Source organism: Mobula hypostoma, chromosome 7, assembly GCF_963921235.1.
Source record: "Mobula hypostoma chromosome 7, sMobHyp1.1, whole genome shotgun sequence".
Classification (NCBI taxonomy): Eukaryota; Metazoa; Chordata; class Chondrichthyes; order Myliobatiformes; family Myliobatidae; genus Mobula; species Mobula hypostoma.
The window spans coordinates 53,461,108-53,487,629 of record NC_086103.1 but is presented as its reverse complement, the minus strand read 5'-3'; the positions used below and the strand labels follow the sequence as shown (position 1 = coordinate 53,487,629).

Here is a 26,522-nt window from a genome sequence, read left to right as displayed (position 1 = left end):
AAGGGTTCAATGCAGCCCACAAACAAGACGGGGGAGGGGACAGCCCTGCCTGACTCCAGACCTGATGGGGAAGCTGTCTGTTTCCCACCTGTTGACCTGGACTGCACTACAGATGTCTGTGTAGAGCAGTCTGATCCAATTCCGGATTCCCTCCCCAATTCCCATTTTGGAGAGCACGTCCGCCATGTACGTGTGCGATATCCTGTCGAAGGCTTTCTCCTGGTCCAAGCTGACCAGGCAGGCATCCACTCCGCTGTCCTGCACGTAGGCGATGGTGTCCCTCAGCAGCGCGAGGCTGTCTGAGATCTTCCTGCCCGGTACAGCAGAGGTTTGGTCTGGGTGGATCACCTGTCCTAGAGCAGACTTGACCCTGTTGGCGACAGCCTTGGACAGGATGTTGTAGTCCACATTCAGGAGAGAAATGGGCCTCCAATTCCTAATGTCCTCCCTTTCCCCCTTCTGCTTTAGATGAGGGTGATGATACCCTTCCTCATGGATTCTGACATGCTGTCGGCCAGAAGCATAGCGTTGCACACTTCCAGCAGGTCAGGGCCCATCCGGTTCCACAGGGCCGAATACAACTCAGCCGGTAAGCCGTTGCTTCCGGGAGTCTTACTCGACTCAAAGGAACGGATGGAACCTGTCAGCTCGTCCAGAGTCAGTGGCTGATCCAGACTCTCCCACTTGCCGTCGTCTAAGACCTGCGTGATAGATGACAGGAAGTTGCGGGAGGCTGTGAATTCTGTAGCCTTTTTGTCATACAGACTGGCATAGAAGGACCTGCAGATCCACAGTATGTCTGTCTGCGAGGATACGACTGAGCCATCCTCTTCCTTAATGTTGTAGATCACAGAACTCCCCCCGTGCACCTTTTGGAAGAAGAAGCGTGAGCACGTCTCGTCCTGCTCCACGGTTTAGACCCTTGATCGGAAGATGATCTTGGAGGATTCAGTGGTGAGGTGCTGGGCTTGCCAGCCCTTCACCTCTCGCAATTCCTCCCTGACATCCACCCCCTTTGACTGCAGAAGGAGAAGTTGCTGCAACTCGGTCTGGAGTTTACGCAGTTCCCTCTGCTCCTGCAACACACATCAAAGTTGCTGGTGAACGCAGCAGGCCAGGCAGCATTTCTAGGAAGAGGTACAGTCGACGTTTCAGGCCGAGACCCTTCGTCAGGACTAACTGAAGGAAGAGCTAGTAAGAGATTTGAAAGTTGGAGGGGGAGGGGGAGATCCAAAATGATAGGAGAAGACAGGAGGGGGAGGGATGGAGCCAAGAGCTGGACAGGTGATAGGCAAAAGGGATACGAGAGGATCATGGGACAGGAGGTCTGGGAAGAAAGATGGGGGGGTGGAAACTCAGAGGATGGGCAAGGGGTATATTCAGAGGGACAGAGGGAGAAAAAGGAGAGTGAGAGAAAGAATGTGTGTATATAAATTACGGATGGGGTACGAGGGGGAGGTGGGGCATTAGCAGAAGTTAGAGAAGTCGATGTACATGCCATCAGGTTGGAGGCTACCCAGACAGAATATAAGGTGTTGTTCCTCCAACCTGAGTGTGGCTTCATCTTTACAGTAGAGGAGGCCGTGGATAGACATGTCAGAATGGGAATGGGATGTGGAATTAAAATGTGTGGCCACTGGGAGATCCTGCTTTCTCTGGCGGACAGAGCGTAGGTGTTCGCGCAAAGCGGTCACCCAGTCTGCGTCGGGTCTCGCCAATATATAAAAGGCCACATCAGGAGCACCGGATGCAGTATATCACCCCAGCCGACTCACAGGTGAAGTGTCGCCTCACCTGGAAGGACTGTTTGGGGTCCTGAATTGTGGTAAGGGAGGAAGTGTAAGGGCATGTGTAGCACTTGTTCCACTTACACGGATAAGTGCCAGGAGGGAGATCAGTGGGGAGGGATGGGGGGGACGAATGGACAAGGGAGTCGTGTAGGGAGCGATCCCTGCGGAAAGCAGAGAGAGGGCGGGAGGGAAAGATGTGCTTAGTGGTGGGATCCCGTTGGAGGTGGCAGAAGTTACAGAGAATAATATGTTGGACCCGGAGGCTGGTGGGGTGGTAGGTGAGGACCAGAGGAATCCTATTCCTAGTGGGGTGGCGGGAGGATGGAGTGAGAGCAGGTGTATGTGAAATGGGAGAGATGCATTTAAGAGCAGAGTTGATAGTGGAGGAAGGGAAGCTCCTTTCTTTAAAAAAGGAGAACATCTCCCTCATCCTAGAATGAAAAGCCTCATCCTGAGAGCAGATGCGGCAGAGACGGAGGAATTGCGAGAAGGGGATGGCGTTTTTGCAAGAGACAGGGTGAGAAGAGGAATAGTCCAGATAGCTGTGAGAGTCAGCAGGCTTATAGTAGATATCAGTGGATAAGCTGTCTCCAGAGACAGAGACAGAAAGATCTAGAAAGGGGAGGGTGGTGTTGGAAATGGACCAGGTAAACTTGAGGGCAGGGTGAAAGTTGGAGGCAAAGTTAATAAAGTCAACGAGCTCTGCATGCGTGCAGGAAGCAGCGCCAATGCAGTCGTCGATGTAGCGAAGGAAAAGTGGGGGACAGATACCAGAATAGGCACGGAACATAGATTGTTCCACAAAGCCAACAAAAAGGCAGGCATAGCTAGGACCCATACGGGTGCCCATAGCTACACCTTTAGTTTGGAGGAAGTGGGAGGAGCCGAAGGAGAAATTATTAAGAGTAAGGACTAATTCCGCTAGACGGAGCAGAGTGGTGGTAGAGGGGGCCTATCACCTGTCCAGCTCTTGGCTCCATCCCTCCCCCTCCTGTCTTCTCCTATCATTTTGGATCTCCCCCTCCCCCTTCCACTTTCAAATCTCTTACTCACTCTTCCTTCAGTTAGTCCTGACGAAGGGTCTCGGCCTGAAACGTCGATTGCACCTCTTCCTAGAGATGCTGCCTGGCCTGCTGCGTTCACCAGCAACTTTGATGTGTGTTGCTTGAATTTCCAGCATCTGCAGAATTCCTGTTGTTTACCCTCTGCTCCTGCCTTGCTTTCTGGATACCCTTGCGAATGAAGAACCTCTTCATATTCTCCTTGGTGGCTTCCCACCAGTGAACAGGGGAATCAAAGAAGGCCTTCTAGGTTCTCCAACCTATGTACTCCCTCTCTAGTTCCTTGATGTTCTCTGGGGCCAGCTTTACGTTCAGTTTCCACTTCACCCTGCCTTCCTTCCGGTCCTCCCATAAGGTGGCTCGGGGGTGGAGGGGGGGTGGGGGGTGAAATTATTGATGTAAATAGGCACTGGAGCATGGTGGGTAGCACAGCACTTTACAGTACCAGCGACCCAAGTTCAGTTTCCACTGTTGTCCATAAGGAGTCTGTACGTTCTCCCCATGACCAAGTGGTTTTTCTCCGGGTGCCCTGGTTTTCTGTCACAGTCCAAAAGACATACCATTTGGTATGATAGCTGGTCATTGTAAATTGTCTTGTGATTAGGCTAGGGTTAAATCAGGTTGCTGGTTGATGCAGCTGGAAGGGCATATACTGCTCTCCATCTCAATAAATAAAAATGCCTGAGATCTAGGAGAAAGCCTGAAAGGTAATCAATGGGAAAATAAGTGATCAGCAATCCCCTGTATAGGCCTGCGAATCACAATATTGCAGAATAAATATGTCATATTTATGCATTGGATCAAGTCAATCAATAAGCCAAGAAACTTTTTCCCTGTGTCTCTAAAATATTAACACTTAACCTGTTTTTACTCCCAATGTAAAGCTTACAGGCTCAATGCTGTAGGCGATCAGCAATTATTTGCATGGTGAGGAGGGACGTATTCATTCTCCCAATTCCTTTGCTTTCTACTGGCTCTAAAGCATGCTGATTTCCCAGTGTAAAGAAACACACCCTGCTGTAAAGAAGGCAATGGTGGGTGGAGGTGAAAGTTCAGAGGTTTACTCAATAGTACCGAATAGTTGACGTGGTATGAAATTCTTTTGTGTTAGCTAACAATGTAAAATTGCAGTGGGAGCGGTGATAGGAAAGCCAAGGTCACGAATGTGGCTCCAACAGCTGCAGTCACAACAAACTTGAGAAATGCAAATAAAATGTGTCCTGAAGTGGTTTCAATCCTTCCAAAAAATGTGTATTTCTCTGACTCTCTGACTCCCGTAATAGAAACATAGAAACATAGAAAATAGGTGCAGGAGTAGGCCATTCGGCCCTTCGAGCCTGCACCGCCATTTATTATGATCATGGCTGATCATCCAACTCAGAACCCCGCCCCAGCCTTCCCTCCATACCCCCTGATCCCCATAGCCACAAGGGCCATATCTAACTCCCTCTTAAATATAGCCAATGAACTGGCCTCAACTGTTTCCTGTGGCAGAGAATTCCACAGATTCACCAATCTCTGTGTGAAGAAGTTTTTCCTAATCTCGGTCCTAAAAGGCTTCCCCTTTATCCTCAAACTGTGACCCCTTGTTCTGGACTTCCCCAACATCGGGAACAATCTTCCTGCATCTAGCCTGTCCAATCCCTTTAGGATTTTATACGTTTCAATCAGATCCCCCCTCAATCTTCTAAATTCCAACGAGTACAAGCCCAGTTCATCCAGTCTTTCTTCATATGAAAGTCCTGCCATCCCAGGAATCAATCTGGTGAACCTTCTTTGTACTCCCTCTATGGCAAGAATGTCTTTCCTCAGATTAGGGGACCAAAACTGCACACAATACTCCAGGTGTGGTCTCACCAAGGCCTTGTACAACTGCAGTAGTACCTCCCTGCTCCTGTACTCGAATCCTCTCGCTATAAATGCCAGCATACCATTCGCCTTTTTCACCGCCTGCTGTACCTGCATGCCCACTTTCAATGACTGGTGTATAATGACACCCAGGTCTCGTTGCACCTCCCCTTTTCCTAATCGGCCACCATTCAGATAATAATCTGTTTTCCTATTTTTGCCACCAAAGTGGATAACTTCACATTTATCCACATTAAATTGCATCTGCCATGAATTTGCCCACTCACCCAACCTACCCAAGTCACTCTGCATCCTCTTAGCATCCTCCTCGCATCCTCCTCACAGCTAACACTGCCACCCAGCTTCGTGTCATCTGCAAACTTGGAGATGCTGCATTTAATTCCCTCATCCAAGTCATTAATATATATTGTAAACAACTGGGGTCCCAGCACTGAGCCTTGCGGTACCCCACTAGTCACCGCCTGCCATTCTGAAAAGGTCCCATTTATTCCCACTCTTTGCTTCCTGTCTGCTAACCAATTCTCCATCCACATCAATACCTTACCCCCAATACCGTGTGCTTTAAGTTTGCACACTAATCTCCTGTGTGGGACCTTGTCAAAAGCCTTTTGAAAATCCAAATATACCACATCCACTGGTTCTCCCCTATCCACTCTACTAGTTACATCCTCAAAAAATTCTATGAGATTCGTCAGACATGATTTGCCCTAATAGATGTTATTCAATTCCCATTCAGTTGCATCCATATTCATTTGCTCTAACTCTTCTCTGAACTATGATTTCAGCTCCCTTATCCCTGCATCTCACTTTCATTCTCCTAGCCCTTAACCAGAGTACCATTTAATGCATTTATATTTATTTTCCATTTTGCACTATTTTAATTTACCAATTTAAAAGAAAAGTTTCATTTTAAAATCTGAAACTTTAGTCGATATCTTTGAAACAATGACAATATTTCTTGGGCATCAGTCAACTGATATGCAATGTAATTTCAAAGCTGTTAATTTGCCAGTTGCTGTCATTAATTGTTTTTTTTATGCAGGAAGTAATGCAACTGGAGAAGCATCTTGGAGGGCAACTCTTAGATGAGCCGAAGATTCTTCACTTTAAAGACAACTATCACAATTTACGACTCTCCATACATGACATACAAAGGTCACTCTGGACCAGTAAGCTGCTGGACAGCTATCAGGTAAATCTAATTAGAAATTTATCTGTAAGTAATTAAAAAAAAGCAATTTTATTCCCAATACAGATAACAGGAAATCTATTAACACTCTAAAGACATTCGATGAAATACCACACAAAAGACTGATGGAAAAAGTATTGCGCAGAAGTAATAAATATTTTGAGAAAACTTAATTGTACACATAGGCATGCCCCAGGGATGTGTACGAGGACATAGGCTTTTCACAACACTCATGAATGACTGAGATGAAAGGACAGAGAGCTGTGTATCTAGTCATAGTCATAGTCATACTTTATTGATCCCAGGGGGAAATTGGTTTTCGTTACAGTTGCACCATAAATAATAAATAGTCATAGAACCATAAATAGTTAAATAGTAATATGTAAATTATGCCAGTAAATTATGAAATAAGTCCAGGACCAGCCTATCGGCTCAGGGTGTCTGACCCTCCAGGGGAGGAGTCGTGAAGTTTGATGGCCACAGGCAGGAATGACATCCTATGACGCTCTGTGCTGCGTCTTGGAGGAATGAGTCTCTGGCTGAATGTACTCCTGTGCCCACCCAGTACATTATGTAGTGGGTGGGAGACATTGTCCAAGATGGCATGCAACTTGGACAGCATCCTCTTTTCAGACACCATCGTCAGAGAGTCCAGTTCCATCCCCACAACATCACTGTCCTTACGAATAAGTTTGTTGATTCTGTTGGTGTCTGCTACCCTCAGCCTGCTGCCCCAGCACACAACAGCAAACATGATAGCACTGGCCACCACAGACTCGTAGAACATCCTCAGCATCGTCCGGCAGATGTTAAAGGACCTCAGTCTCCTCAGGAAGTAGAGACGGCTTTGACCCTTCTTGTAGACAGCCTCAGTGTTCTTTGACCAGTCCAGTTCATTGTCAATTCATATCCCCAGGTATTTGTAATCCTCCACCATGTCCACACTGACCCCTTGGATGGAAACATGGGTCACCGGTACCTTAGCTCTCCTCAGGTCTACCACCAGCTCCTTAGTCTTTTTCACATTAAGCTGCAGGTAATTCTGCTCACACCATGTGACAAAGTTTCCTACAATAGCCCTGTACTCAACCTCATCTCCCTTGCTGATGCATCTAACTATGGCAGAGTCATCCGAAAACTTCTGAAGATGACAAGACTCTGTGCAGTAGTTGAAGTCCAAGGTGTATATGGTAGAGAGAAAGGGAGGTTGGGTGACTTAATAATTCTGTGGATTGGAGCTCATTGAAAGGGAAATTGAAGAAGTGAGAGTTAACACTAGCAGGAAGGAGCTCATATTCTGGAAATTTGAGAATAATTACTTCATGCTCAAAAATCAGGGTATTTTCAAAATGTTGACAAGCTAGAAACTATGGATTGACAGAGTTATTAATTGGTATAAATCAAGAAATCACCAAAATCTAGGGGTAGTATATGGTGACACATGGGTACTTGGATAATAAATTTACTTTAAATTTTGAAAATCTGGGAGATATATGTAAGAAATAATTGTAAAAGCTATTGGAATGTTTGACTCATCTCCAGGGTCAGTAATGCAGAGGGTTCAATTTCAGCTTTAGCTGTAAGCACTTGATAACCATAATGTGTTTAGTTCAAGGCATTATACAGAGAAAGAATACAGTATTTCAGTTTTGAATATTTGAAGGCAGACCAATATTTTGCCAATTATATTGTTAATTAGGAGTTTGAAGAGATTTGGTATGTCAACAAAAACAAAAACTTCTATAGCTGTGCCACGGAGAGCATTCTGACAGGCTGCATCACTATCTGGTATGGGGGCGGTGGGGCTACTGCACAGGACCGAAAGAAGCTGCAGAGAGTCGTAAATCTAGTTGGCTCCATCTTGGGTACTAGCCTACAAAGTACCAAGGAGTGATGCCCTTTTCTCATTGTTACCATCAGGTAAGAGGTACAGAAGCCTGAAGGCACACATTCAGCGATTCAGGAACAGCTTCTTCCCCTCTGCCATCCAATTCCTAAATGGACATTGAACCCATGAACACTACTTCACTTTTTAATATATACTATTTCTGTTTTTCCACAATTTTTAATCTATTCAATATACATATACTGTAATTGATTGATTGATTGATTTTCTTCAATATTATGTATTGCATTGGGGAGAGAGGAAGGAGGAAAATGGCAACTTACGAAGATGTAGTGGCATTCTAAATTTGAGGAACTTGGTGGGGGGGGGTGGGTGCAGGTGGAGGGACAGCACTCAGTGAAGAGTCAAAAACATTGCAAGACCAGAAATTTGGGTTAGGTAATCAAATTGGAACTTACAGAAGTCAGTCTGTAAAAGGTTAATAAATGTATCAAAAAAAGAGATTAATTCAGGTCATGCTGAAACAAAGTGCAAGAGGTAAGAACAGACTGAGAGAGATAGCTCTTAAAAAAAACCTGGAGCTGAGAACCACACTTGCCCGGAGTCTTGACAAATGTGTCCTGGAAGTTCACAAATGGCTGCAGATTAGAGAGAAAGGTGAACTGGGAGAGTAATTACATTTGTGAAAGGGCCTGCAGCAACAATATTAATCAGATAGATTCTGAAACTGCAACCTCCATCAGAGAAGGTGAAGGTCAGTGTCAATATGATGTCACGTAACATTTATTGAGTTTTGCTGTACTTAATGATACTGATTTAACCTGATAGCACCACCTGCAGGAATAATACAACTAAAGTGCTGTATCCTACAGTGTTTATAATCTATAATATACAAAAAAATATTGGGGCAAATGAAATGTCATTCAAGTGTGGCTGATTATTGTAAACCATTTAAAATTATTAGATGTTCATGTTGTACAGTTATATCAAGTTAAATTTATAAATTCATTTCTTCTAAGAAAGCTTATCATCACAAGTTGAAGTTGAATTTTAGATGTCTTGAATATATATATATATTATCAAAATAAAGGCAAGTAATTTATTTGAGGCTTAGAGAAATGCTCCTAAGGCTGAACATGACTGTGTTTTTCAAATACAAATGGGGGGAAAAATAAATGATAAATTAATAAATAAGATATAGAATTCGAGAGCATTAGATGAAGAGTCCTTGAAAGTGAGTCCATAGATTGAGGGAACAGTTCAGTAATGGGGTGAGTGAAGTTAGCCCCTCTAGTTTGAAGTCTGATGATTGCGGGTAATTCCTGAACCTGGCTGTGTGAGTCCTGAGGCTTTGTGCTGATGGCAGCAGTGAGAAGAGAGCATGGTCTGGATGGTGGGCATCCTCAATGATGGATGCTGTTTTGCTGTAATAGCTCTCCATGTAAACGTGGTCAATATTGGAGAGGGCTTCACCTGTGATGGACTAGGCCATATCTACTGCATTTTGTAGGATCTTCTGTTCAAGGGCATTGGTGCTTCCAGATCAGACATGAGGCAGCCAGTCAATATACTCTCCACCACACATCTATAGAAGTTAAAGTTATAGATGTCATGTCAGATCTTCACAATATTCAAAGAAAGTAGAAGCATTGCTGTGCTTTCTTCATGATTGTACTTGTGTGCAGAGCCAAGGACAGATCCTCTGAAATAATAACATCGAGGGATCTAGAGTTGCTGATCCTCTCAACCTGTGATCCCCGATGAGGACTGGCTCATGAACCTCTGGTTTCCTCCTCCTGAAGTCAATAATCAGCTCCTCGGTCTTGCTGACATTGAGTGAGAGGTTGTTGTTATGGCACCACTCAGACTGATTTTCAATCTTCCTTCTATATGCTGATTCATCACCACCTTTGATTTGGCCAGTGACAGTGGTATCACCAGCCAATTTAAACAAGGTATTGGAGCAGTGCTTAGTCTCACAGTCTAAGTATAAAGCAAATAGAACAGAGGGCTAGGCACACAGCCTTGTGGTGCACCTATGCTGATAGAGATTGTGGAGGAGATGCTGTTGCCAATCTGAACTGACTGTGGTCTGCAAATGAGGAAATCAAATATATAATTGCACAAGGCAGTATTGATGCTAAGGTCTTGAAGCTTATTGATTAGTCTTGATGCAGTGATAGTATTGAATGCCAAGCTGTAGTCAATAAAGAGCATCTTGTTGTATGTATTTTTGCTGTTCAGCTATTCCAGAGTTGAGTGAATAGCCAGTGAAATGGCATCTGTTGTGGACCTGTTACTCAGGTAGGCAAATTGCAGCAGATCCAAGTTGCTTCTCAGCAGGATTTGATATGATTCATCACCAACCTTTCAGGACACTTCATCACAGTGAATGTAAGTGCTGCTGGGCTATAGTCATGAGGCAGGTTACCATGTTCTTCTTAGGAACCAGTATAATTGAAGCCTGCTTGAAGCAGGTGGGTACCTCAGACTGCCAAGGCAAGAGGTGAGCAATGTCGGCCATTTGATCAGCACATGTCTTTAGTACTCGACCAAGTCTCCCACCTGGGCTGGGTGCTTTCTCGGGGTTCACCCCCCCTGAAGAATGCTCTCGCAAGGTCATTGGGGGCCGTCGGAGATTTTTTTGTAAGCAGCCTGCAGCAGACGCCATTGTTCACCAGCACGTCTTGGATTTATGATTAGTTGAATCAGTGCAGATACTCTGGTAATTATTCCTAATTGCCTCTGAAGAGGAGAATAAAACAGCTTCCTTGAACCACTGCAGTCCTCCAGTGAAACTGTTCTTGCTGTGGTATAAAATAGTGAGAACCACATTCTTCATACCAGAACAAATATTTCCTAGAAAAGATTTACATATCTAGGAATGGACGATACAGGGATCTATCTTCCCACATACTTGATCCTTTCCCTTCAAGCAGGTGGAGGTTATTAATTTTGGAGGATGTGTGAAGAACCTTTGATAGTTTGTGTTTTTTCATTGGGTTTGTTTACTGGTTGCATTCTTTTATTCTTGCATAATCCCTTGGCATCAAGGGCACTGTGCATACACTCCATGTTTGTGGGTCTCTGATGGCCAGTGCGGGAACAGATGAGGCAGGCAGTGGGTAGCTTGTGAGGTGGTCCACTCCCTCAACAGCTCATATAGAGCTTCCACGTGCTCACATCCATCCTGAATGCTGGCTATCCACTTCGAGCAATCGGGCATCAGAGGTTCCCAGGAGTTGCTGCGGATGTTGCAATTCTTCAGAGGCTTTGAACCCATCCCTGAACTTTGTTAAACTCCTTCTACAGCTGAACTTGGATGAGTGTATTTATCTTTGGGGCTCTGGAGTTAAGCATGCAAAGCTGACTGAGGGCAACTAGAAACTTGATTTCTGGCTGTTCCGGCCTGAGAGAATGTTGTTACTGGTTGGTTTGTCTTTCCGGTGAATTTAGAGGATATAGTGGAGACTAGTGGTAATTCTGCACTGCATTGAGATGCCTGCACAAAAGCAAAAAGGACCAAAGGGATTTCTGGTGCTTGGTAGGCCATGAGATTTGTACTGGGTCTTAATCTACAAATGCTTACTTCTCATTTAAACAATGGTTATGCTTTCGCACTAAAGTGATTGGTGAATTTCCTCATCGCTATCTCTAGCAGGTCATCTCTGAGATGTGAGAAATGATCCACAATTTCCAGGGTCTTACTGCGAATCTTTCTCGTTGGAGGGCACCATGGTACAGCTGAGCAGGCTAGTAGAGGATTTGTGTCTTGCAAATGTTGGATATAGTGGGCATTCTCTTGTATGCTTCTGTGAGCAAATTGACAATATCTTAGAGCTCATTTTCCATAGTGTTGAGGCTTCGTTGTCCTTGATTTTGAAATATGATCGTTGGAGGTTCCTCATTGGTTCTAAAGACTGAAAAAAATGTTGGTACAACCTTTTTTGATGCCAGTCTTCACTGGAATTGATTTTATTATGGATCCATTGTTAGTAACACGGTTTACATTCCTTTGTGGACCAAACGGGTTTTGTGCGTAACTGAATCTGTGGGGTGTGTTTCTCACCCCTTTCTTATTGATGGAGTCAAAATCTTAGTGAATTTGAAGAAGGCACTTATTGTGGCAGGTGCTACTCCATGCACTTTGCTTGGAGTTGTCACACAGTGAAGATCATGATTGTCATGTCTCTAGATTGAATGGAATCCACACTGATTTTGAGAGTAACTGAGCAGGAACTTGGCAATGATCTTCCCCATGATAAAAGGCGGAGAAATACTAAAATAGCCACCAAAGTTGCACTTGTCCCTTTTCTTGAGTATGGTCACAATTATGGCATTCCTGAAGTCCCTTCATATCCTTTCCAAGATGTGGAGATGTGGAGTCTAAAGCTCTTCTCCTTTGAGTTTTAGGATTTCTATGCAGATACTGTATGGTTTTGTTATCTTTGAGTTCTTTCTGTTCTGCACATCAGAGCTGTTTTGCTTTTAGTCATTGTACTTATTGCTTTGCAAAGTGCAGTAGGTTCCAATAGGTCTCTTGGATGAATCCATTGGTAAGTACCAAAAGAATAGTTGCAACTGACTATTAGAAGGAACAATAGTCAGAGTCACGGACAGTGTGTGGAGGACTACAATTAACCATGTGCACTTTGCACTCAATGGAACAACCAATCCACTGCATAGCATTTATGACTCTATGTACACACCCAGATTAATTGTAGTTTTTTTCATGAATTATTGTTTCTTTCTAATTTAGTTCATCCTTAGAAATAATGCCTAACTCACTTAATTTCCTAGGAAATTCCATTTTATCACATTTGGAATGGCTGTCAAAGAAATCTGCACTGTACCTTCACTCTGGAACGGTACAATCTGTCCACAACTGAACTCAATGGTAAAATTTGGGTTTGGCAAGTAGAAGGAGAAGGACAAAGCTTTCACATTCATTTCAACTTTGCCAAGGTAAGACATACCTGATAATTTTCAGATTTATGAGAAACATCTCATTATTTATGAGGGGAATCAATTGCATAGCTATAAAATATGATAGATTTAGCGCAAAATCTAGTATGAAAACTAGAAATATGAAATAACAATAACCAAAGAGCAGATTCAGACGGTGTATATGGTGAGGGTGACAGTTAATGTTTCGGGATCATCTTAAATACAAAAATCTGCAGATGCTGTAAATCCAAAGCAACACACACAAACTGCTGCAAGAACTCAGCAAATCAGGCAGCGTCTATGGAAATTAAATAAATAGTTGACGTTTTGGCCCAAGACCCCTCTTCAGGATTGGAAACTGGGGGGGGGGGGGGGGGCGGGAGGGGCGATGCCAAAATAAAATGGTGTAGAGGGAGGGCTATTGTTTCTTCTATTTAATTTCTGATGAAAATAAATAAATTCCAAAGTTAAAAGAGGAAGGGAAAGAAAAGAAAGGAAAGGTTTATTAAAGAAAGAGGCAGAAGATACTAAGTGGCAAAGGTGTAGATGGAAGAACAATTGATGAGTTAAGAGTAAATGGAAACCAGTCATAATTGTTATGCGTAATTGCTGAAACTAGCATTGGGTCTGTGGCTGGTTTCAGGATGAGGTGCACTCACTAGTGTTTGTGTTGACGTCTACAGGAAAATGCAGGAGAGTGAGGACTGAGGTATCAGAATGGGGGTGGGAGCAGAGTTCAAGTGACAGATCTTATTCTTTTACATTATTTTCTGGGTTTATTTTTATGTTTTCTACATAATATGGAGTCATACAGCAAAGGTGTGAGCTTCTGACCACCATATCTACACCTGCCTGTGGGCACAGTTTCTCAGCAATCAGGTGATTCAAGTGCTCATCTAGACAATGCTGTTTCTACCACTTCTTCCAAATATGCATTCCAGGCACTTGCCACACTCTGGCCAAACAAAGTCCTTCTCAGATCTAAATTTCTAACCTCTTATCCTAAATCTATGTTCTCTGGTTTTAGTCATTTCTGATAAGAGGAAAAATCTCCAAAAGGCTACTTTAACTGTATCGTGGTTAATCACACATACTACAACCTTATCTCTTCCTAACCTCCTCAGCCCCATGGGAAATAAGTCTAACCTCTTTTGTCTCTCCTCAAAACACTCCATCCCAGGCAACATCCTGATAAATCTTTTCTTCAGACTCACCAGCACAACCACATCTTCCCAATGATGTGCTAACCAGAACTTCATGCAGTATTTGAGACGAGGTTTGACAAATGTTTTATAAAATTGGAACATAACCTCCCTTTTCTTGTATTCAAATCCTTGCCAAATGAAGGCCTGGGCCTGATGTTCCCACTGAACCATATGCCTTGTCTAAATATAATGCAGTAACTAACAACAGATACCTGGTTTGGTAGATAGGCATGTTTTAATATTAAGTGGAACACAATAAATATGACATCATTACATACATGCCTGATGCATAACACTCATTATGAATATAAGATTGATCCATGATGAGCAATACCTGGTTAAATTTTCAGGAGAAGATTTACTGCAGAAACAAACAGAATCATGTTCAATTAAAGAATAAAGGAATTTCATTTGCAAGGGCCGTTTTCAAAAATTTTACTGAAAACAAACTACTAAAATGATACAATCATCATGTATGGGATGAGGGAACAATCAGAAAAGCAATTGGATCAATACAAAATATCTATATTTTAGCAAATGGCAAATCATGAACATTTTTAATGCACACTACAAGCAATAGCATCAAAACCTCAGATCTGTATCAGAAAAGATTGTACCTGTATATAAAAATTTGGAAGCTCAATTTATCAGCTTAAAACACTTTTTCACAAAGGATATTAAATAATTTCCTTATGTTAAAGCAAATCTCTAACATATTTAAAAGAGCCCATCAGAACTTTTGCACCGAGGGTAGGTTTCATTGCTTGAATATAGGTATTTGTCTTTGGGAGAGGCCAGAATGTATTCCCTCACAATGTAGGGTGATACTTATCCTTAGAGTTTTTGAAATTTCATTCATGTGGGAGCTGAGAATATTCAAAACTTTTCAGCTTCTTTGAAATCAAAGCCAACAGTCCCATGTTTGGACCCTGAGATGATTTCCTTCAACTTGTTGGAAGGTTGGTAGAAATTTTTCATTGAGCTGAGACCCTATTCTGCTAACCTAAAGGTATGAAAAATCCCAGACTGGGATTTGCATCCCCGACTCTATCCTTCCAATATAGTGCAAATGGCTTTGCCCACAAACTAGCCTCTAGAAAACTGGGCTGAGATTTGGACCTGGATACACTAAGGGCTTGAGTTAAGCTTTGGTTATTTTGCCTTAGAATTAGAAGACAATGTAGCCCTTGTTGATTTTCAGCCCATGTTGTTTCATGCACAGATGTAGCCTAAATTATTTTCTTAATGCAAATGGTCAACAAGAATGATTTGCTAAATAGTTCAGTTAGGTAATTTGGCCTTGAGCAAAACATAGTTATTTTGCACAGTGAATACAGTGGGTGTGCTGTGTTTTTATTGTTTTTGTAGAGAAACAGCAGCCAACCTCTCTGAGGTTTTTGATTACCTCCAGACAATTTGGCAGTAATGTTAACAAAGGCTCATGCCAAAAGGAAAGCATTTTATGAAGTACTTAATTTCCTTCAACACTGCCAGGAAAGCCATGCAACCCCCTTGTATCCACTCACATTTAAGTTGATTGCTTTCTGATTGCTGTTGAAAGAATTATACCAGAAGGGGAATTAATAATATCAGGAGGTTGGATTTAAAAAAAACTTAGCAATTTCCTCTGAGTAGTGTTGACATTAGTAAATGAAAAGTGATGTATATTTACAATTGTGCCAGATATCAGATTTTGTAAGCCCACAACGGTGTGAAGCATTTGGCTGGTTACCATTTGGACAGCTGGATGGATCTTACCAGCATGTGGTGAAGTGACATTCAGTCCATCTCAGTTTATAGCAACAGCCAGCTGCTAACGATTAGAGCACCAGAAGCACTGCAAGGTGAACAGAAAATTTTGCCAATCCCTGGACCAATGAACTTTATTTGACACTAAGTTCCCAGTAATCTATTCAAATTACCAGGGCTTGTTGGAAATCAGAGTGCAGCATCACTGCAGGTACATCTCAATACAGAACCACATACTTGTCCCCAGTGTTTGATGTTGCACCTGGCTGGGCTTTCAACATGAGACCTGGAAAGAGCTTCTTATCTGTGTATCCCAGTCAAACTCGAGGGGCAAAAGCTCTGTAAATGTTGCCACAGTAAAAAAAAATCTGATTGATTATTGCATGCAGGAGGGTAGGAATAATTAGACAGTGGTTCTGCAATGTTAAAATTCTCCCCTCCATCTCTGTTATGGAAGTCCACAGTTAGTGGGCCAGATTGGTCTGATGAGATCATTAATTGGCCAGCATTTAGTTGGAAGTATGAAGATAATGGGCAAAGGTACTGACCGTGAGAAGAAATCATAAATAAACATATTGTCTGGGAAAATATTGAGAAACGTGCAGGGAGCATTAAATGTAGAACCAATATTGTAGAGTTAAAAGGGATACTTTCTCAGTAGGGGAAGATAGTTAATCATCAGCTCAAGAGCATAGCAAGTTAATTACTTAGATTTGTTTTGGTTTATTAATTATGTTCTAATTCATCTCACTGAAGCTTCTTTAATTCCACAAAACCAAATAAATGAAATGTTTTAGTCAGTTATTGGTGATACTGAGGCATTCATCTAAATTAATTGTAATAACATAAGGTAATGCAAGGCAAACTTTGTGTGACCAAAACTCAGCCAAACAAAGCTGTGATTGAAGTATATTTACCATAGATCTGACTAGATATTTTCTGAAATTAACTGAGGTTCTCTGGTAATTTATGCAATATTACTTTGGCTCCAGGGGACCAGAGACAACTGCAGGTTACTAGAAAGGCCCATTCTGTAAGAGCTGTTTATGCCCACCCAAAGGTGTGTGCAATTGTGACCTTTGATTTGAATGATCTTTCATCTGCTTTTTGAAAGTGGATTTTAATTTATTGTTAAATGATTGGCTAAATTCAATAGGCAGAATGGTCTAATTCTGCTCCAATGTCTAATAATCTATTGGTCTTAAACCAGTGTTGAAGTTAAGTTTCAAATGCTTAATTCTAAATTACTCCCTGAAGTCTTTTATGAATATATGGGGCTTTAAATTTATTTACCAATAAAATGAGAAAATCAAATTTCCACACGCAGAACAGCCAGTCTTTTTATGTAGTCCAAAAAGACAACTCAGTAAATCCTATACGTATCATGTATTAAGATCAAAAGAAATATCGGCTGAATTAAGATGTGACATACAGTCATACCCAGTTGTGTCACAAGAACTTAAATTCATCTGTATAGTGAGCTTATTATTCAAATGCATACTTGATAGTTATTGGCGTGGCTACTACTTGTCAGCCACCCCCACCCCACCAAGGTTCTACATGCCACATACCTCAAGACTAATTAGAGATACTAAGTGCTGATGGATCCTTTAACATTAATAACTGATTAACTTGAAACAGTTCAGATAAAGGTTGTAATAATAACACCACATTAGCACCAGCTAAAGTGAATTTGATCTGCTACCTGATGAAGGGTATCAGCTCAAAACGTTGACTGTTTATTCCTCTCCATGCTGATTTCCTCTGGCATTTTGTGTGTGTTGCTCTGGATTTTCAACATCTGCACAATCTCTCGTGTTCTTGATCTGCTACCTTTGCTTTTATTACGATGTTCATGTTCTCAGGCCACTGGTATAAAAGAATCTCAAACTTGCCTGTGTATGTATGTGTGTGTGTGTGTGTGTGTGTGTGTGTGTGTGTGTGTGTGTGTGTGTGTTAGTCCACCGAACTCCTTATGTCACTGATTCCTGATGATTGCGGGTTGACTTCTGGTACTGATCCCATGAGCATTATCTTATTGCTTACTGGTCATGAGTGCATAGTGCCTTCTGCCCTCCTTTGGGTACAGGACATCTCTCCCATTTGCATCTCCTCTGGCTAGATCTCCTGTGAAGTGTCTGCAAGCACTCCTGTCAACTGTCAATGTTACTTGCATCAGAATGAATCAAAAAGCATTTCTGTGCCTGTGCTTCTTCCATAATATATGCATCTTCTTAAGAACTGACTTTAGCCAATAGCACTGCTGAAACTGAGCTTTCATAGAAAGCAATAAGCCAATACATAGCACTGGTTAGCCTTGATCATCTGTTGCACACCCATGTTTGTTTTCATGGGATATAAAGTTCAAACACGTCCATTCTTTTAGAGCACATAAGATTCTTCTTTCTTATTTTCTTTTTGATTTGTCTCTATCAGTGAGGTGAAAGTGACCTATTATAGGTATATACACCGTTAAGAATAATCCTAATCCTAAAACTGATCAGTAATGGGTTTTAATATTGAATTTTTTAAAAATCTTATGGCATTGATTTCAGTTTCACAAAAACTGTTCCCAAGTAACACAACCGATTAATTTTGACTTAAAATTTGAGCTGGCTAGAAATCAGCATTAATTTTCATTTGTGAATGATTCAGAGTGATTGGAATTAGAGTGCAATTAATTCTGATTTCCATTAATGCAATATCAAAGTGGCTTTGTAGGTCATGACCATATCTTTATTTCAGACTATGTTCTGGCAGCAAGGAAAGACAGCTGTTGGTTTTTTTTTAAAGTTTTAGTTTGTTAATGCTTATTATCCTATTACATGTAATTTAATTTTCATCTCCTCTTTTGATCCAGTACATGGCTCTGGGAGAAGAGTTTTACTGTTGTATCAGAATCTGGGATGTTTTAGCAATAAAAGATGTAGAAACAACAGTGCATTATTTGGCCCCTTATATTTGATCAAACACTTAATAAGATCATTTCTAATCATTTACCTCAGAATCAGTTTCCTAAACTATCAAAGGTTCCTTCATTCCTTCTCTATTCAAAATTCTATTTGCCCTGGTCTTGAACCTTTGCTGCTCCCTTGTGCAGAGAATTCTGATGATGCATTACCCTCTAGATTGGAAAAGTTTTAGGTATTCCAGCCAAGGAAGGTATCATCATTTTGTTCACCCTGGCAAGCACTATTAAACAAAAATTGCATGTTTCCATCTTTCCTCTAAACTTGAGAGGTTAGTCCCAGTCTGCTTAATTTCTCCTCAGTGGGTAAACACCCTATCCCATAAATCAAACTGGTGATCTTTTGTTGTTTCCTCTCTACTACAAGTATTTATTTCATTGGGAAAGAAGAACAGACTTGTACACAATATTCCAGATGCAATTTTGCCATAGCCCTATGTAATTGCAATAAAACTACTTTACTCTTTTAATAAAGACCAAGATATCAGTGGCCTTTCAAATTATTTAGGATAACTATAGTACACTGATATTTATGAACAGACATCTAGTTCTCTTTCAAAAACTATAATTTCTTGTGACACAACTGGGTATGACTGTATGTCACATCATAATTCAGCCGATATTTCTTTTGGTCTTAGTACATGGTCTAGGATTTACTGAGTTTTCTTTCTGGACTACTTAAAAAGACTGGCTGTTCTGTGCATAGAACACGGAAAGTTCTATATTTTAAATTGAAGTATGAAATCTTCAGTGTTTCCACATTGTATTTCAGCTGGCATGTTCTTGCTCATTCACTCAGCCTATCCACATCCCCCAAAGCTTTCCTGCTTCCTCTTCCCATGTTTCATTACAATAAGCCACTTTTTTTAAACAGTTATGCGTGTCTCAATAGTTAGTGTCGCTGCAGCTGTTCCAGTTAGTATACCACAAGTAGATGCATATACGTATTTAAGTTTTTGGTGAACTTTCTAACTAATGTAGTATTACTAAGCCTCATTGGCACCTGTATCTTTAGGTAGTCTAACTCCACTGGGGTTAGGCACTCCAGGTTGGGAACCAATATTCTAGAAAAGTTATATTATTGAATTGTTTTACTTTCATTGTTTAGAATGGCCATAGTGGTATGATAGGTTCCTCCACTTTCTGTACAGGCTGTTGATTCTATCCAATAGCCTGGGGATGGGTTCATTTTAAAAAGGAGGCAGGTAGCATTGTTATTGAGGCATCTTGCTTGAGTGTCTGGCACTGATTCATTAGAAAAACAGATTCGGAGGCCCTTAACACATTAGAGAGAAAATTTAATTAAAATAATTTCTCACTGGGAAATTGGAGCCAGTGTTTGGAGACAAATTATTCCCTCTGAGAGAAGGAACAGCTAATGCGTGCATCAGCACTGTGCTGGGATTTCAGCGTATCTAGAAAACTTGCATATGACCTTCCATTCTGTTTAAAGAAGATGAGTATCATAAAGATAATGAGATCATACTGATGCTTTGCACAATTGCTGGAAGGCATTACTTAGAGACAGTGCCATATGTTCATTCACCCGTGACCAATTTTGAATGGATTGTAAAACTAGTCCTGTTTGATCTTGTATAGGTCTGTGGAACAACATGCAGAAAGCAGTCAAATCTTTTATATTCAATGGGATAAAATGTGCAATGCTGTAATTTTTAAAATAATATTGTATTACTAACTAAGCAGTTAAAATTACCAAAAAAAAGTTATCTGCATCTGTGCTGTAGATATGGTCCCTCTTCACAACTTACGGAGAATACACTTGCTGCAGCCCATAATGTTCCACTAAGCAAAATTAGTAATAAAAATATCAATGACTCTATTTATTGATAGTGCTAGAGCTCAAAAATACTTTATTTCATTTCCAGTCTTTAGTAGAATACTAATCAGTGATTGTAGAAAGGCACTGTTGCAATGTTCAATTTTACAATTATATTTGAACAACATTTGTTTATTATACTGACTTTGACTTTGAGTGATATTGTTGGGTCTTAATTTTAAAATGTCTCCTTTTTAATAAATGTTTCTATGAAAAGGATAGTTATCTCAATCAAGCAAGATTTCTTTTTCCTAATAAAATTGATGCTGCTCCTGAAAATAAGTAATAGATGCTCAAGGAAACTGTGCTGATATTTTTATGAAACTCTTTATCAGAAATAGTTATTGTACAAAATGTGAACAACAGCATAAATATTTAAAAATACTTCAATAGAAGCTGAATAATTGGTTGTTTATAATGAATTTGCAGCATAATCACACTCTAGCTACCGAAGGAGGTTCAGAGTTGAATCAACTATTTAAACAAATTCAAATCTTCAGAGCACACGATTATGAGGAGTTCATTTAGTCCCACACTTATGTTCTATTACTCAGTGAGATCATAGATGATCGGTAGCCTAATTTAATTCCACTTTGCATTCCCTACAAAGCCAAGCAATTCTTACTATTGCAATCCTATATAGTGAACCTTTGATCAAGTGTCAATGCCATTTTTTCATCAACTGTTTTAATTCTCTTTCTCCCTCTGCCTATGCTGCTGATATTGTTGACTACTACCAGCATGTATGGTTTTATTTCAGATTATGTTCTTCATTTATCTTCACTAAGATAATTATTTTAATCTACAGGAGCAAAATCAGAACAAGCTGGAGACACTCAAACAATGTAGGCAGCATCTGTGAAAAGAGAACCAGTGAAGACCCTTTGACATGAAACACTGACTCGTTTCTGTTTCCACAGACAATGATCTCAAACTTGAAATCTTAATTGTTTCACTTTCCACATAAACGCTCAGTGGCCACCTTATTAGAGACACCCACACGCCTACTCATAATGCAAATATCTAGTCAGCCAATCATGTGGCATGAACTCAATACGTAAAACCTTGCAGACCTGGTTAAGAGGTTCAGTTGTTCAGACCAAATATCAGAATAGGGAAGAAATGTGAACTAAGTGACTTTGACTGTGGAATGATTGTTGCTGCCAGAAGGAGTGGTTCAAGTATCTCAGAAACTACTGATCTCCTGGGATTTTCAGGGCTACAGTCCCTGGAGTACCGAGAATTATTACAGAAAACAATGTGAGAAACAAAAAGACATCCAGTAAGCGTCAGTCTTGTGGGCAAAAACACCTTCATAATGAAAGAGGTCAGAAGAGAATGGCCAGACAGGAAGGTAACCTTGTGTTCCAACAATGGTATGCAGAAGAGCATCCTCTGAATGCATAACACATCAAAATGTGAAGTAGATAAGATTACACGAGCAAAAAACCTCAACCATGCACTTAGCAGCCACCTTGTTAGGTACAAGAGGTATCTAATAAAGTGGCTACTGAATGTATGATGCTGTTAAATGGCAGGAAAATCTTACAGGATCTTATACGCTACTTCTGCATTTCTTCCTAATGTTCTTTAAGCATCTTGTCTATTAAAAGGAGAGGACCTCTCTTAGAGACCTGCAGTGCAAGTTTAATCAGTCAAGGTGATTTGTTGCTTTCAATCCTCTTCACTTCTTTAATATTTTCTCTTCAGTGGCTTTAATTACGTTCCTTAACTGCCTTTGGACATTTGGATGCACATGATTTGAAATTTATATGGTGTCTTATTCAGTGAGGACAGTTAGAAGATATTCACTAAATACAGTATTTGATTACTGTCTCAGCTATTTCCTCATGCTTTTCTATTGCTTCATCACATCGAGCTATCCAGAGTTTAGGCTCAAGCTGATGGAGATTATCGTTATCAGTACATTTGCCAGTAGCAATGTCCAGTAACTGCAGATGTGGTGATTTCGTTCCAGTATCATCAGATGTTACTTTTAACATTATTTTGTATTAGTTTTCAAAACGTTCATTAGTAAATCTAGGCTGTGCTAAATTAGTCTTGAAAAATGGTCCTTATCTTTGGTTTCAGGTAATGCTAGTGAATTTGAGTAACCAAATATTTTTTTGTTGAAAGCAATATATGAGATATTTTGAGATATATATGAGAATATATACAGATTACTCATTGAGCCCCACTAAGCAGTGTTTGTTACCAGATAATGCAGCACAAAATATTAGTCTATGCTTCACTGACTCCAAAGGTGTGCTGAAAAAAACAAGCAAATTTTTATAACATAATACTTTCCTTATTTTAAAAGATCTGGGAAGAGCAACATTAAAAAAAAACATGTGACTGACTTTGAAAGCATGAAATAAAACAGAAAATGTTTAAATGAATTAAATTTTAAATCCCAGAAGTGGAGAGAGGAGAAAGTGATTGAAAAACTTCATTGTATTCAGTCTGTGAAATTTCAACTTTTATGTTGTGCTCTTTGCATAACAGAAATCCATTATAACATATTTGAACTATTATCTTTTTTTAAATTTCCATTAGGATGCAAGGCAAACTGACTTCCAATTTATGGAGCCAAATAACTGTGGCACATCTTTAGCAGGACCATGTGCTTTCAAAATCCCTTATCTGATTAGGCAGAAGATTTGCAGCAGTCTGGATATTCCAAGTTCAAGAGGAAGTGACTGGAGAATGCTGGCATATAAATTGAAATTGGACCGGTGAGCCTGAATGAATTTATCCTTGAAACAAGTAACTTTTTAATGGTAAAATCTTGCTGTGGATTTTTTTCCATACTCTATACTGGGCATCTAGGTTTAAAAGTTATAATTTCTTGCAAGATTACCCTCAGAGGTAAATCAAGATGTAGTTCATAGGTATTTAGTACTATTTTGTAGCGATGTGCTACACACAGAGCTAGAAATAACGACATGCAGTCTTTAAGTTGCACTCGAGACTAGTTTATTCAAACTTCATGGCACTGGCTTTTACGCAGTTCCGTTCCCGCCCTCTCCAGGTGGAAGTGACGTCAGAGGTGCATTACAAAAGTCTCTTCTTGCGCGCGGACATTCTCCCCTTGGCCAGAAGAAGGGCCAGTGCTATTTTGGGGCTGGCTTCTCTGCCGATGCACGCGCCATTTTGTGAGCCGGTTCACCTGCGTAGAAAGTGGGTTGCCACATAACCCGCCCCCCCCCCACAGAACCGGTGATACACCCCGCCAATGTCCACAGTCTGGATCAGTCTCTGTTTGGGTGGTCTGCCTCTGCGCCGCGGTGCCTGAACCTCGACCGGCTGCGCCAAGTCCGCATGGGCCGGTTTGAGTCGGTCCACCGTGAAAACCTCCTCTTCCCCCCCAATGTCCAGAACGTACGTGGACCCATTGTTCCTGATCACCTTGAACGGCCCCTCGTACGGCCGCTGTAGCGGTGTGCACCCCTTCGTACTAATACACACTTACAGTTCCGCAGGTCTTTGAGTACGCAGGTCAGGATCTGTCTGTGCTGTGAAGTGGTTACAGGGGCCAGGTTGCCGAGCCTTTCTCGTAGTCTGTCCAGGACTGCTGCAGGTTCTTCGCCTTGCCCCCTTGAGGCTGGTATGAACTCTCCTGGGACGACCATGGGTGTGCCGTACATCAGCTCAGCCGAGGAGGTGTGCAGGTCCTCCTTGGGCGCTGTGCGGATTCCGAGCAGGACCCAGGGAAGCTCGTCCACCCAGTTAGGCCCTTTCAGGCAGGCTATGAGAGCCAACTTTAAGTGATGGTGGAAGCGCTCCACTAGTCCATTCGACTGTGGGTGATAGGCAGTTGTGTGGTGTAGCTGTGTTCCCAACAGGCTGGCTACAGCCAACCACAGGCTGGAGGTGTACTGGGTGTCTCTGTCGGAGGTAATGTGGGCTGGTATCCCGAAGCGTGCTACCCAGGTTGCAATCAGCACTCGGGCGCAGGAATCGGTGGTGGTGTCGGTGAGCGGGACCGCCTCTGGCCATCTCGTGAACTGGTCTACCATAGTTGGGAGGTACCGCGCTCCTCGCGACACTGGCAGGGGCCCCACGATATCCACATGAATGTGGTCGAACCTCCGGCGAGTGGGTTTGAACTGCTGCGGTGGAGCCTTGGTGTGCCGCTGCACCTTGGCCGTTTGGCACGGAGTGCACGTTTTGGTCCATTCGCTGACCTGTTTGTGAAGTCTGTGCCACACGAACTTGCTGGAGACCATCCGGACAGTTGTCCTGAAACATGGGTGCACCAAGCCGTGTTGGAGTTAAAAACTCGCCGCCGCCAGGCTGTCAGGACGATGGGGCGTGGTTGGCCGGTAGCCAAGTCACACAGGAGGGTCCTCTCACCTGGGCCTACGAGGAAGTCTTGCAGCTGCGAACCCGAGACTGCGGTCCTGTAGCTGGGCATCTTGTCGTCTGCCTGCTGCACCTCTGCCAGTGCTGCATAGTCCATCCCCTGGGACAGGGCCTGGATAGCTGGTCTGGAGAGTGTGTCCGCCATGACATTGTCCTTTCCCAAGACATGCTGGATGTCTGTCGTGTACTCGGAGATGTAGGACAGATCTCGCTGCTGGCGGGCTGACCAGGGATCGGACACCTTCGTGAATGCGAAGGTCAACAGTTTGTGATCTGTGAACGTGGTGAACGGCCTGCCTTCTAAGAGGTACCTGAAATGCCGGATCGCCAGATATAGTGCCAACAGCTTCCGGTCAAAGGCACTGTACTTGAGTTCAGGTGGCCTTAGGTGCCTGCTGAAGAACGCCAGGGGTTGCCAGCGCCCCTCGATGAGTTACTCCTGCACCCTACCGACTGCTGTGTTGGATGGGTCCACTGTGAGGGCGGTTGGAACATCCGTTCTGGGATGTACCAGCATCGTGGCGTCTGCCAAGGCTTCCTTGGATTTAACGAAAGCGGCCACAGCCTCTTCATCCCAAGTAATGTCCTTGCCTTTACCCGACATCAGAGTGAACAAAGGGCGCATGATACGGGCTGCTGAGGGGTGGAAGCAGTGGTAGAAGTTCACCATACCAACGAACTCCTGCAGGCCTTTGACTGTGTTGGGCCGGGCAAAGTGGCTGATCGCATCTACCTTGGCGGGCAGAGGTATTGCCCCGTCTTTGGTAATCCTGTGGCCCAGGAAGTCGATGGTGTTGAGTCTAAACTGGCATTTGGCCGGGTTGTTCGTGAGGCTGAAATCACTCAGGCGGGAGTAGAGCTGGCGGAGGTGGGACAGATGCTCCTGACGACTACTGCTGGCTATGAGGATGTCATCAAAATAGATGAATGCAAAGTCCAGGTCGCGTCCCACCACATCCAGTAGCCACTGGAACGTCTGTGCGGCACTCTTCAGGCCAAACGGCATTTGGATGAATTCGAACAGGCTGAATGGGGTGATGAGTGCTGTTTTGGGGATGTCTTCAGGGTGTACAGGGATTTGATGGTTTCCCTGGACGAGGTCTACTTTGGAAAAGATGTTTGCCCCATGCAGGTTTGCTGCAAAGTCCTGTATGTGCAGCACGGGGTAGCGTTCTGGAGTTGTAGCCTCGTTCAGTCTGCGGTAGGCGCCGCATGGTCTCCAGATCCCAGCTGCTGTGGGCACCATGTGCAGGCGGGAGGCCCATGGGCTGTCGGACCGCCGTACGATCCCCAATTCCTCCATCCTCTTGGACTCCTCCTTCGCCAGGCGGAGCTTGTCCGGGGGGAGCCTTGGTGCGCGGGCGTGGAGGGGTGGTCTCTGAGTAGGAATGTGGTGCTGTACTCCGTGTCTGGGCATGGCTGCAGTGAAATGCAGTGCCAGAACCGATGGAAAGTCTGCCAGGATTCTGGTGAATTTCGTTGTCAGACAGCGCGACGGAGTCCAGGTGTGGGGCCGGCAACTTGGCTTCACCCAGGGAGAATGTCTGGAAAGTCTTGGCATGGACCAGTCTTTTCCCTTGCAAGTCGACTAGCAGGCAGTGAGCTTGCATGAAGTCCACCCCCAGGAGTGGTTGGGCCACAGCGGCGAGTGTGAAGTCCCACGTGAACCGGCTGGCGTCGAACTGTAGCTGCACCG

The 26,522-nt window shown here is 42.7% G+C and overlaps 1 protein-coding gene across 6 annotated transcripts in view; it reads left to right on the top strand.

Moving 5' to 3' along the window:
* Positions 1 to 26,522, top strand: part of unc5a (unc-5 netrin receptor A) — a 613,315-nt gene that overhangs the window by 572,688 nt on the left and 14,105 nt on the right. For all 6 annotated transcript variants that reach the window (XM_063053439.1, XM_063053436.1, XM_063053437.1 and 3 more), the window contains 3 exons: positions 5,763 to 5,912; positions 12,556 to 12,720; positions 23,018 to 23,196. In XM_063053439.1, coding sequence (XP_062909509.1) covers positions 5,763 to 5,912; positions 12,556 to 12,720; positions 23,018 to 23,196 — 494 coding nt within the window. The remainder of the gene's footprint in view (positions 1 to 5,762; positions 5,913 to 12,555; positions 12,721 to 23,017; positions 23,197 to 26,522) is intronic.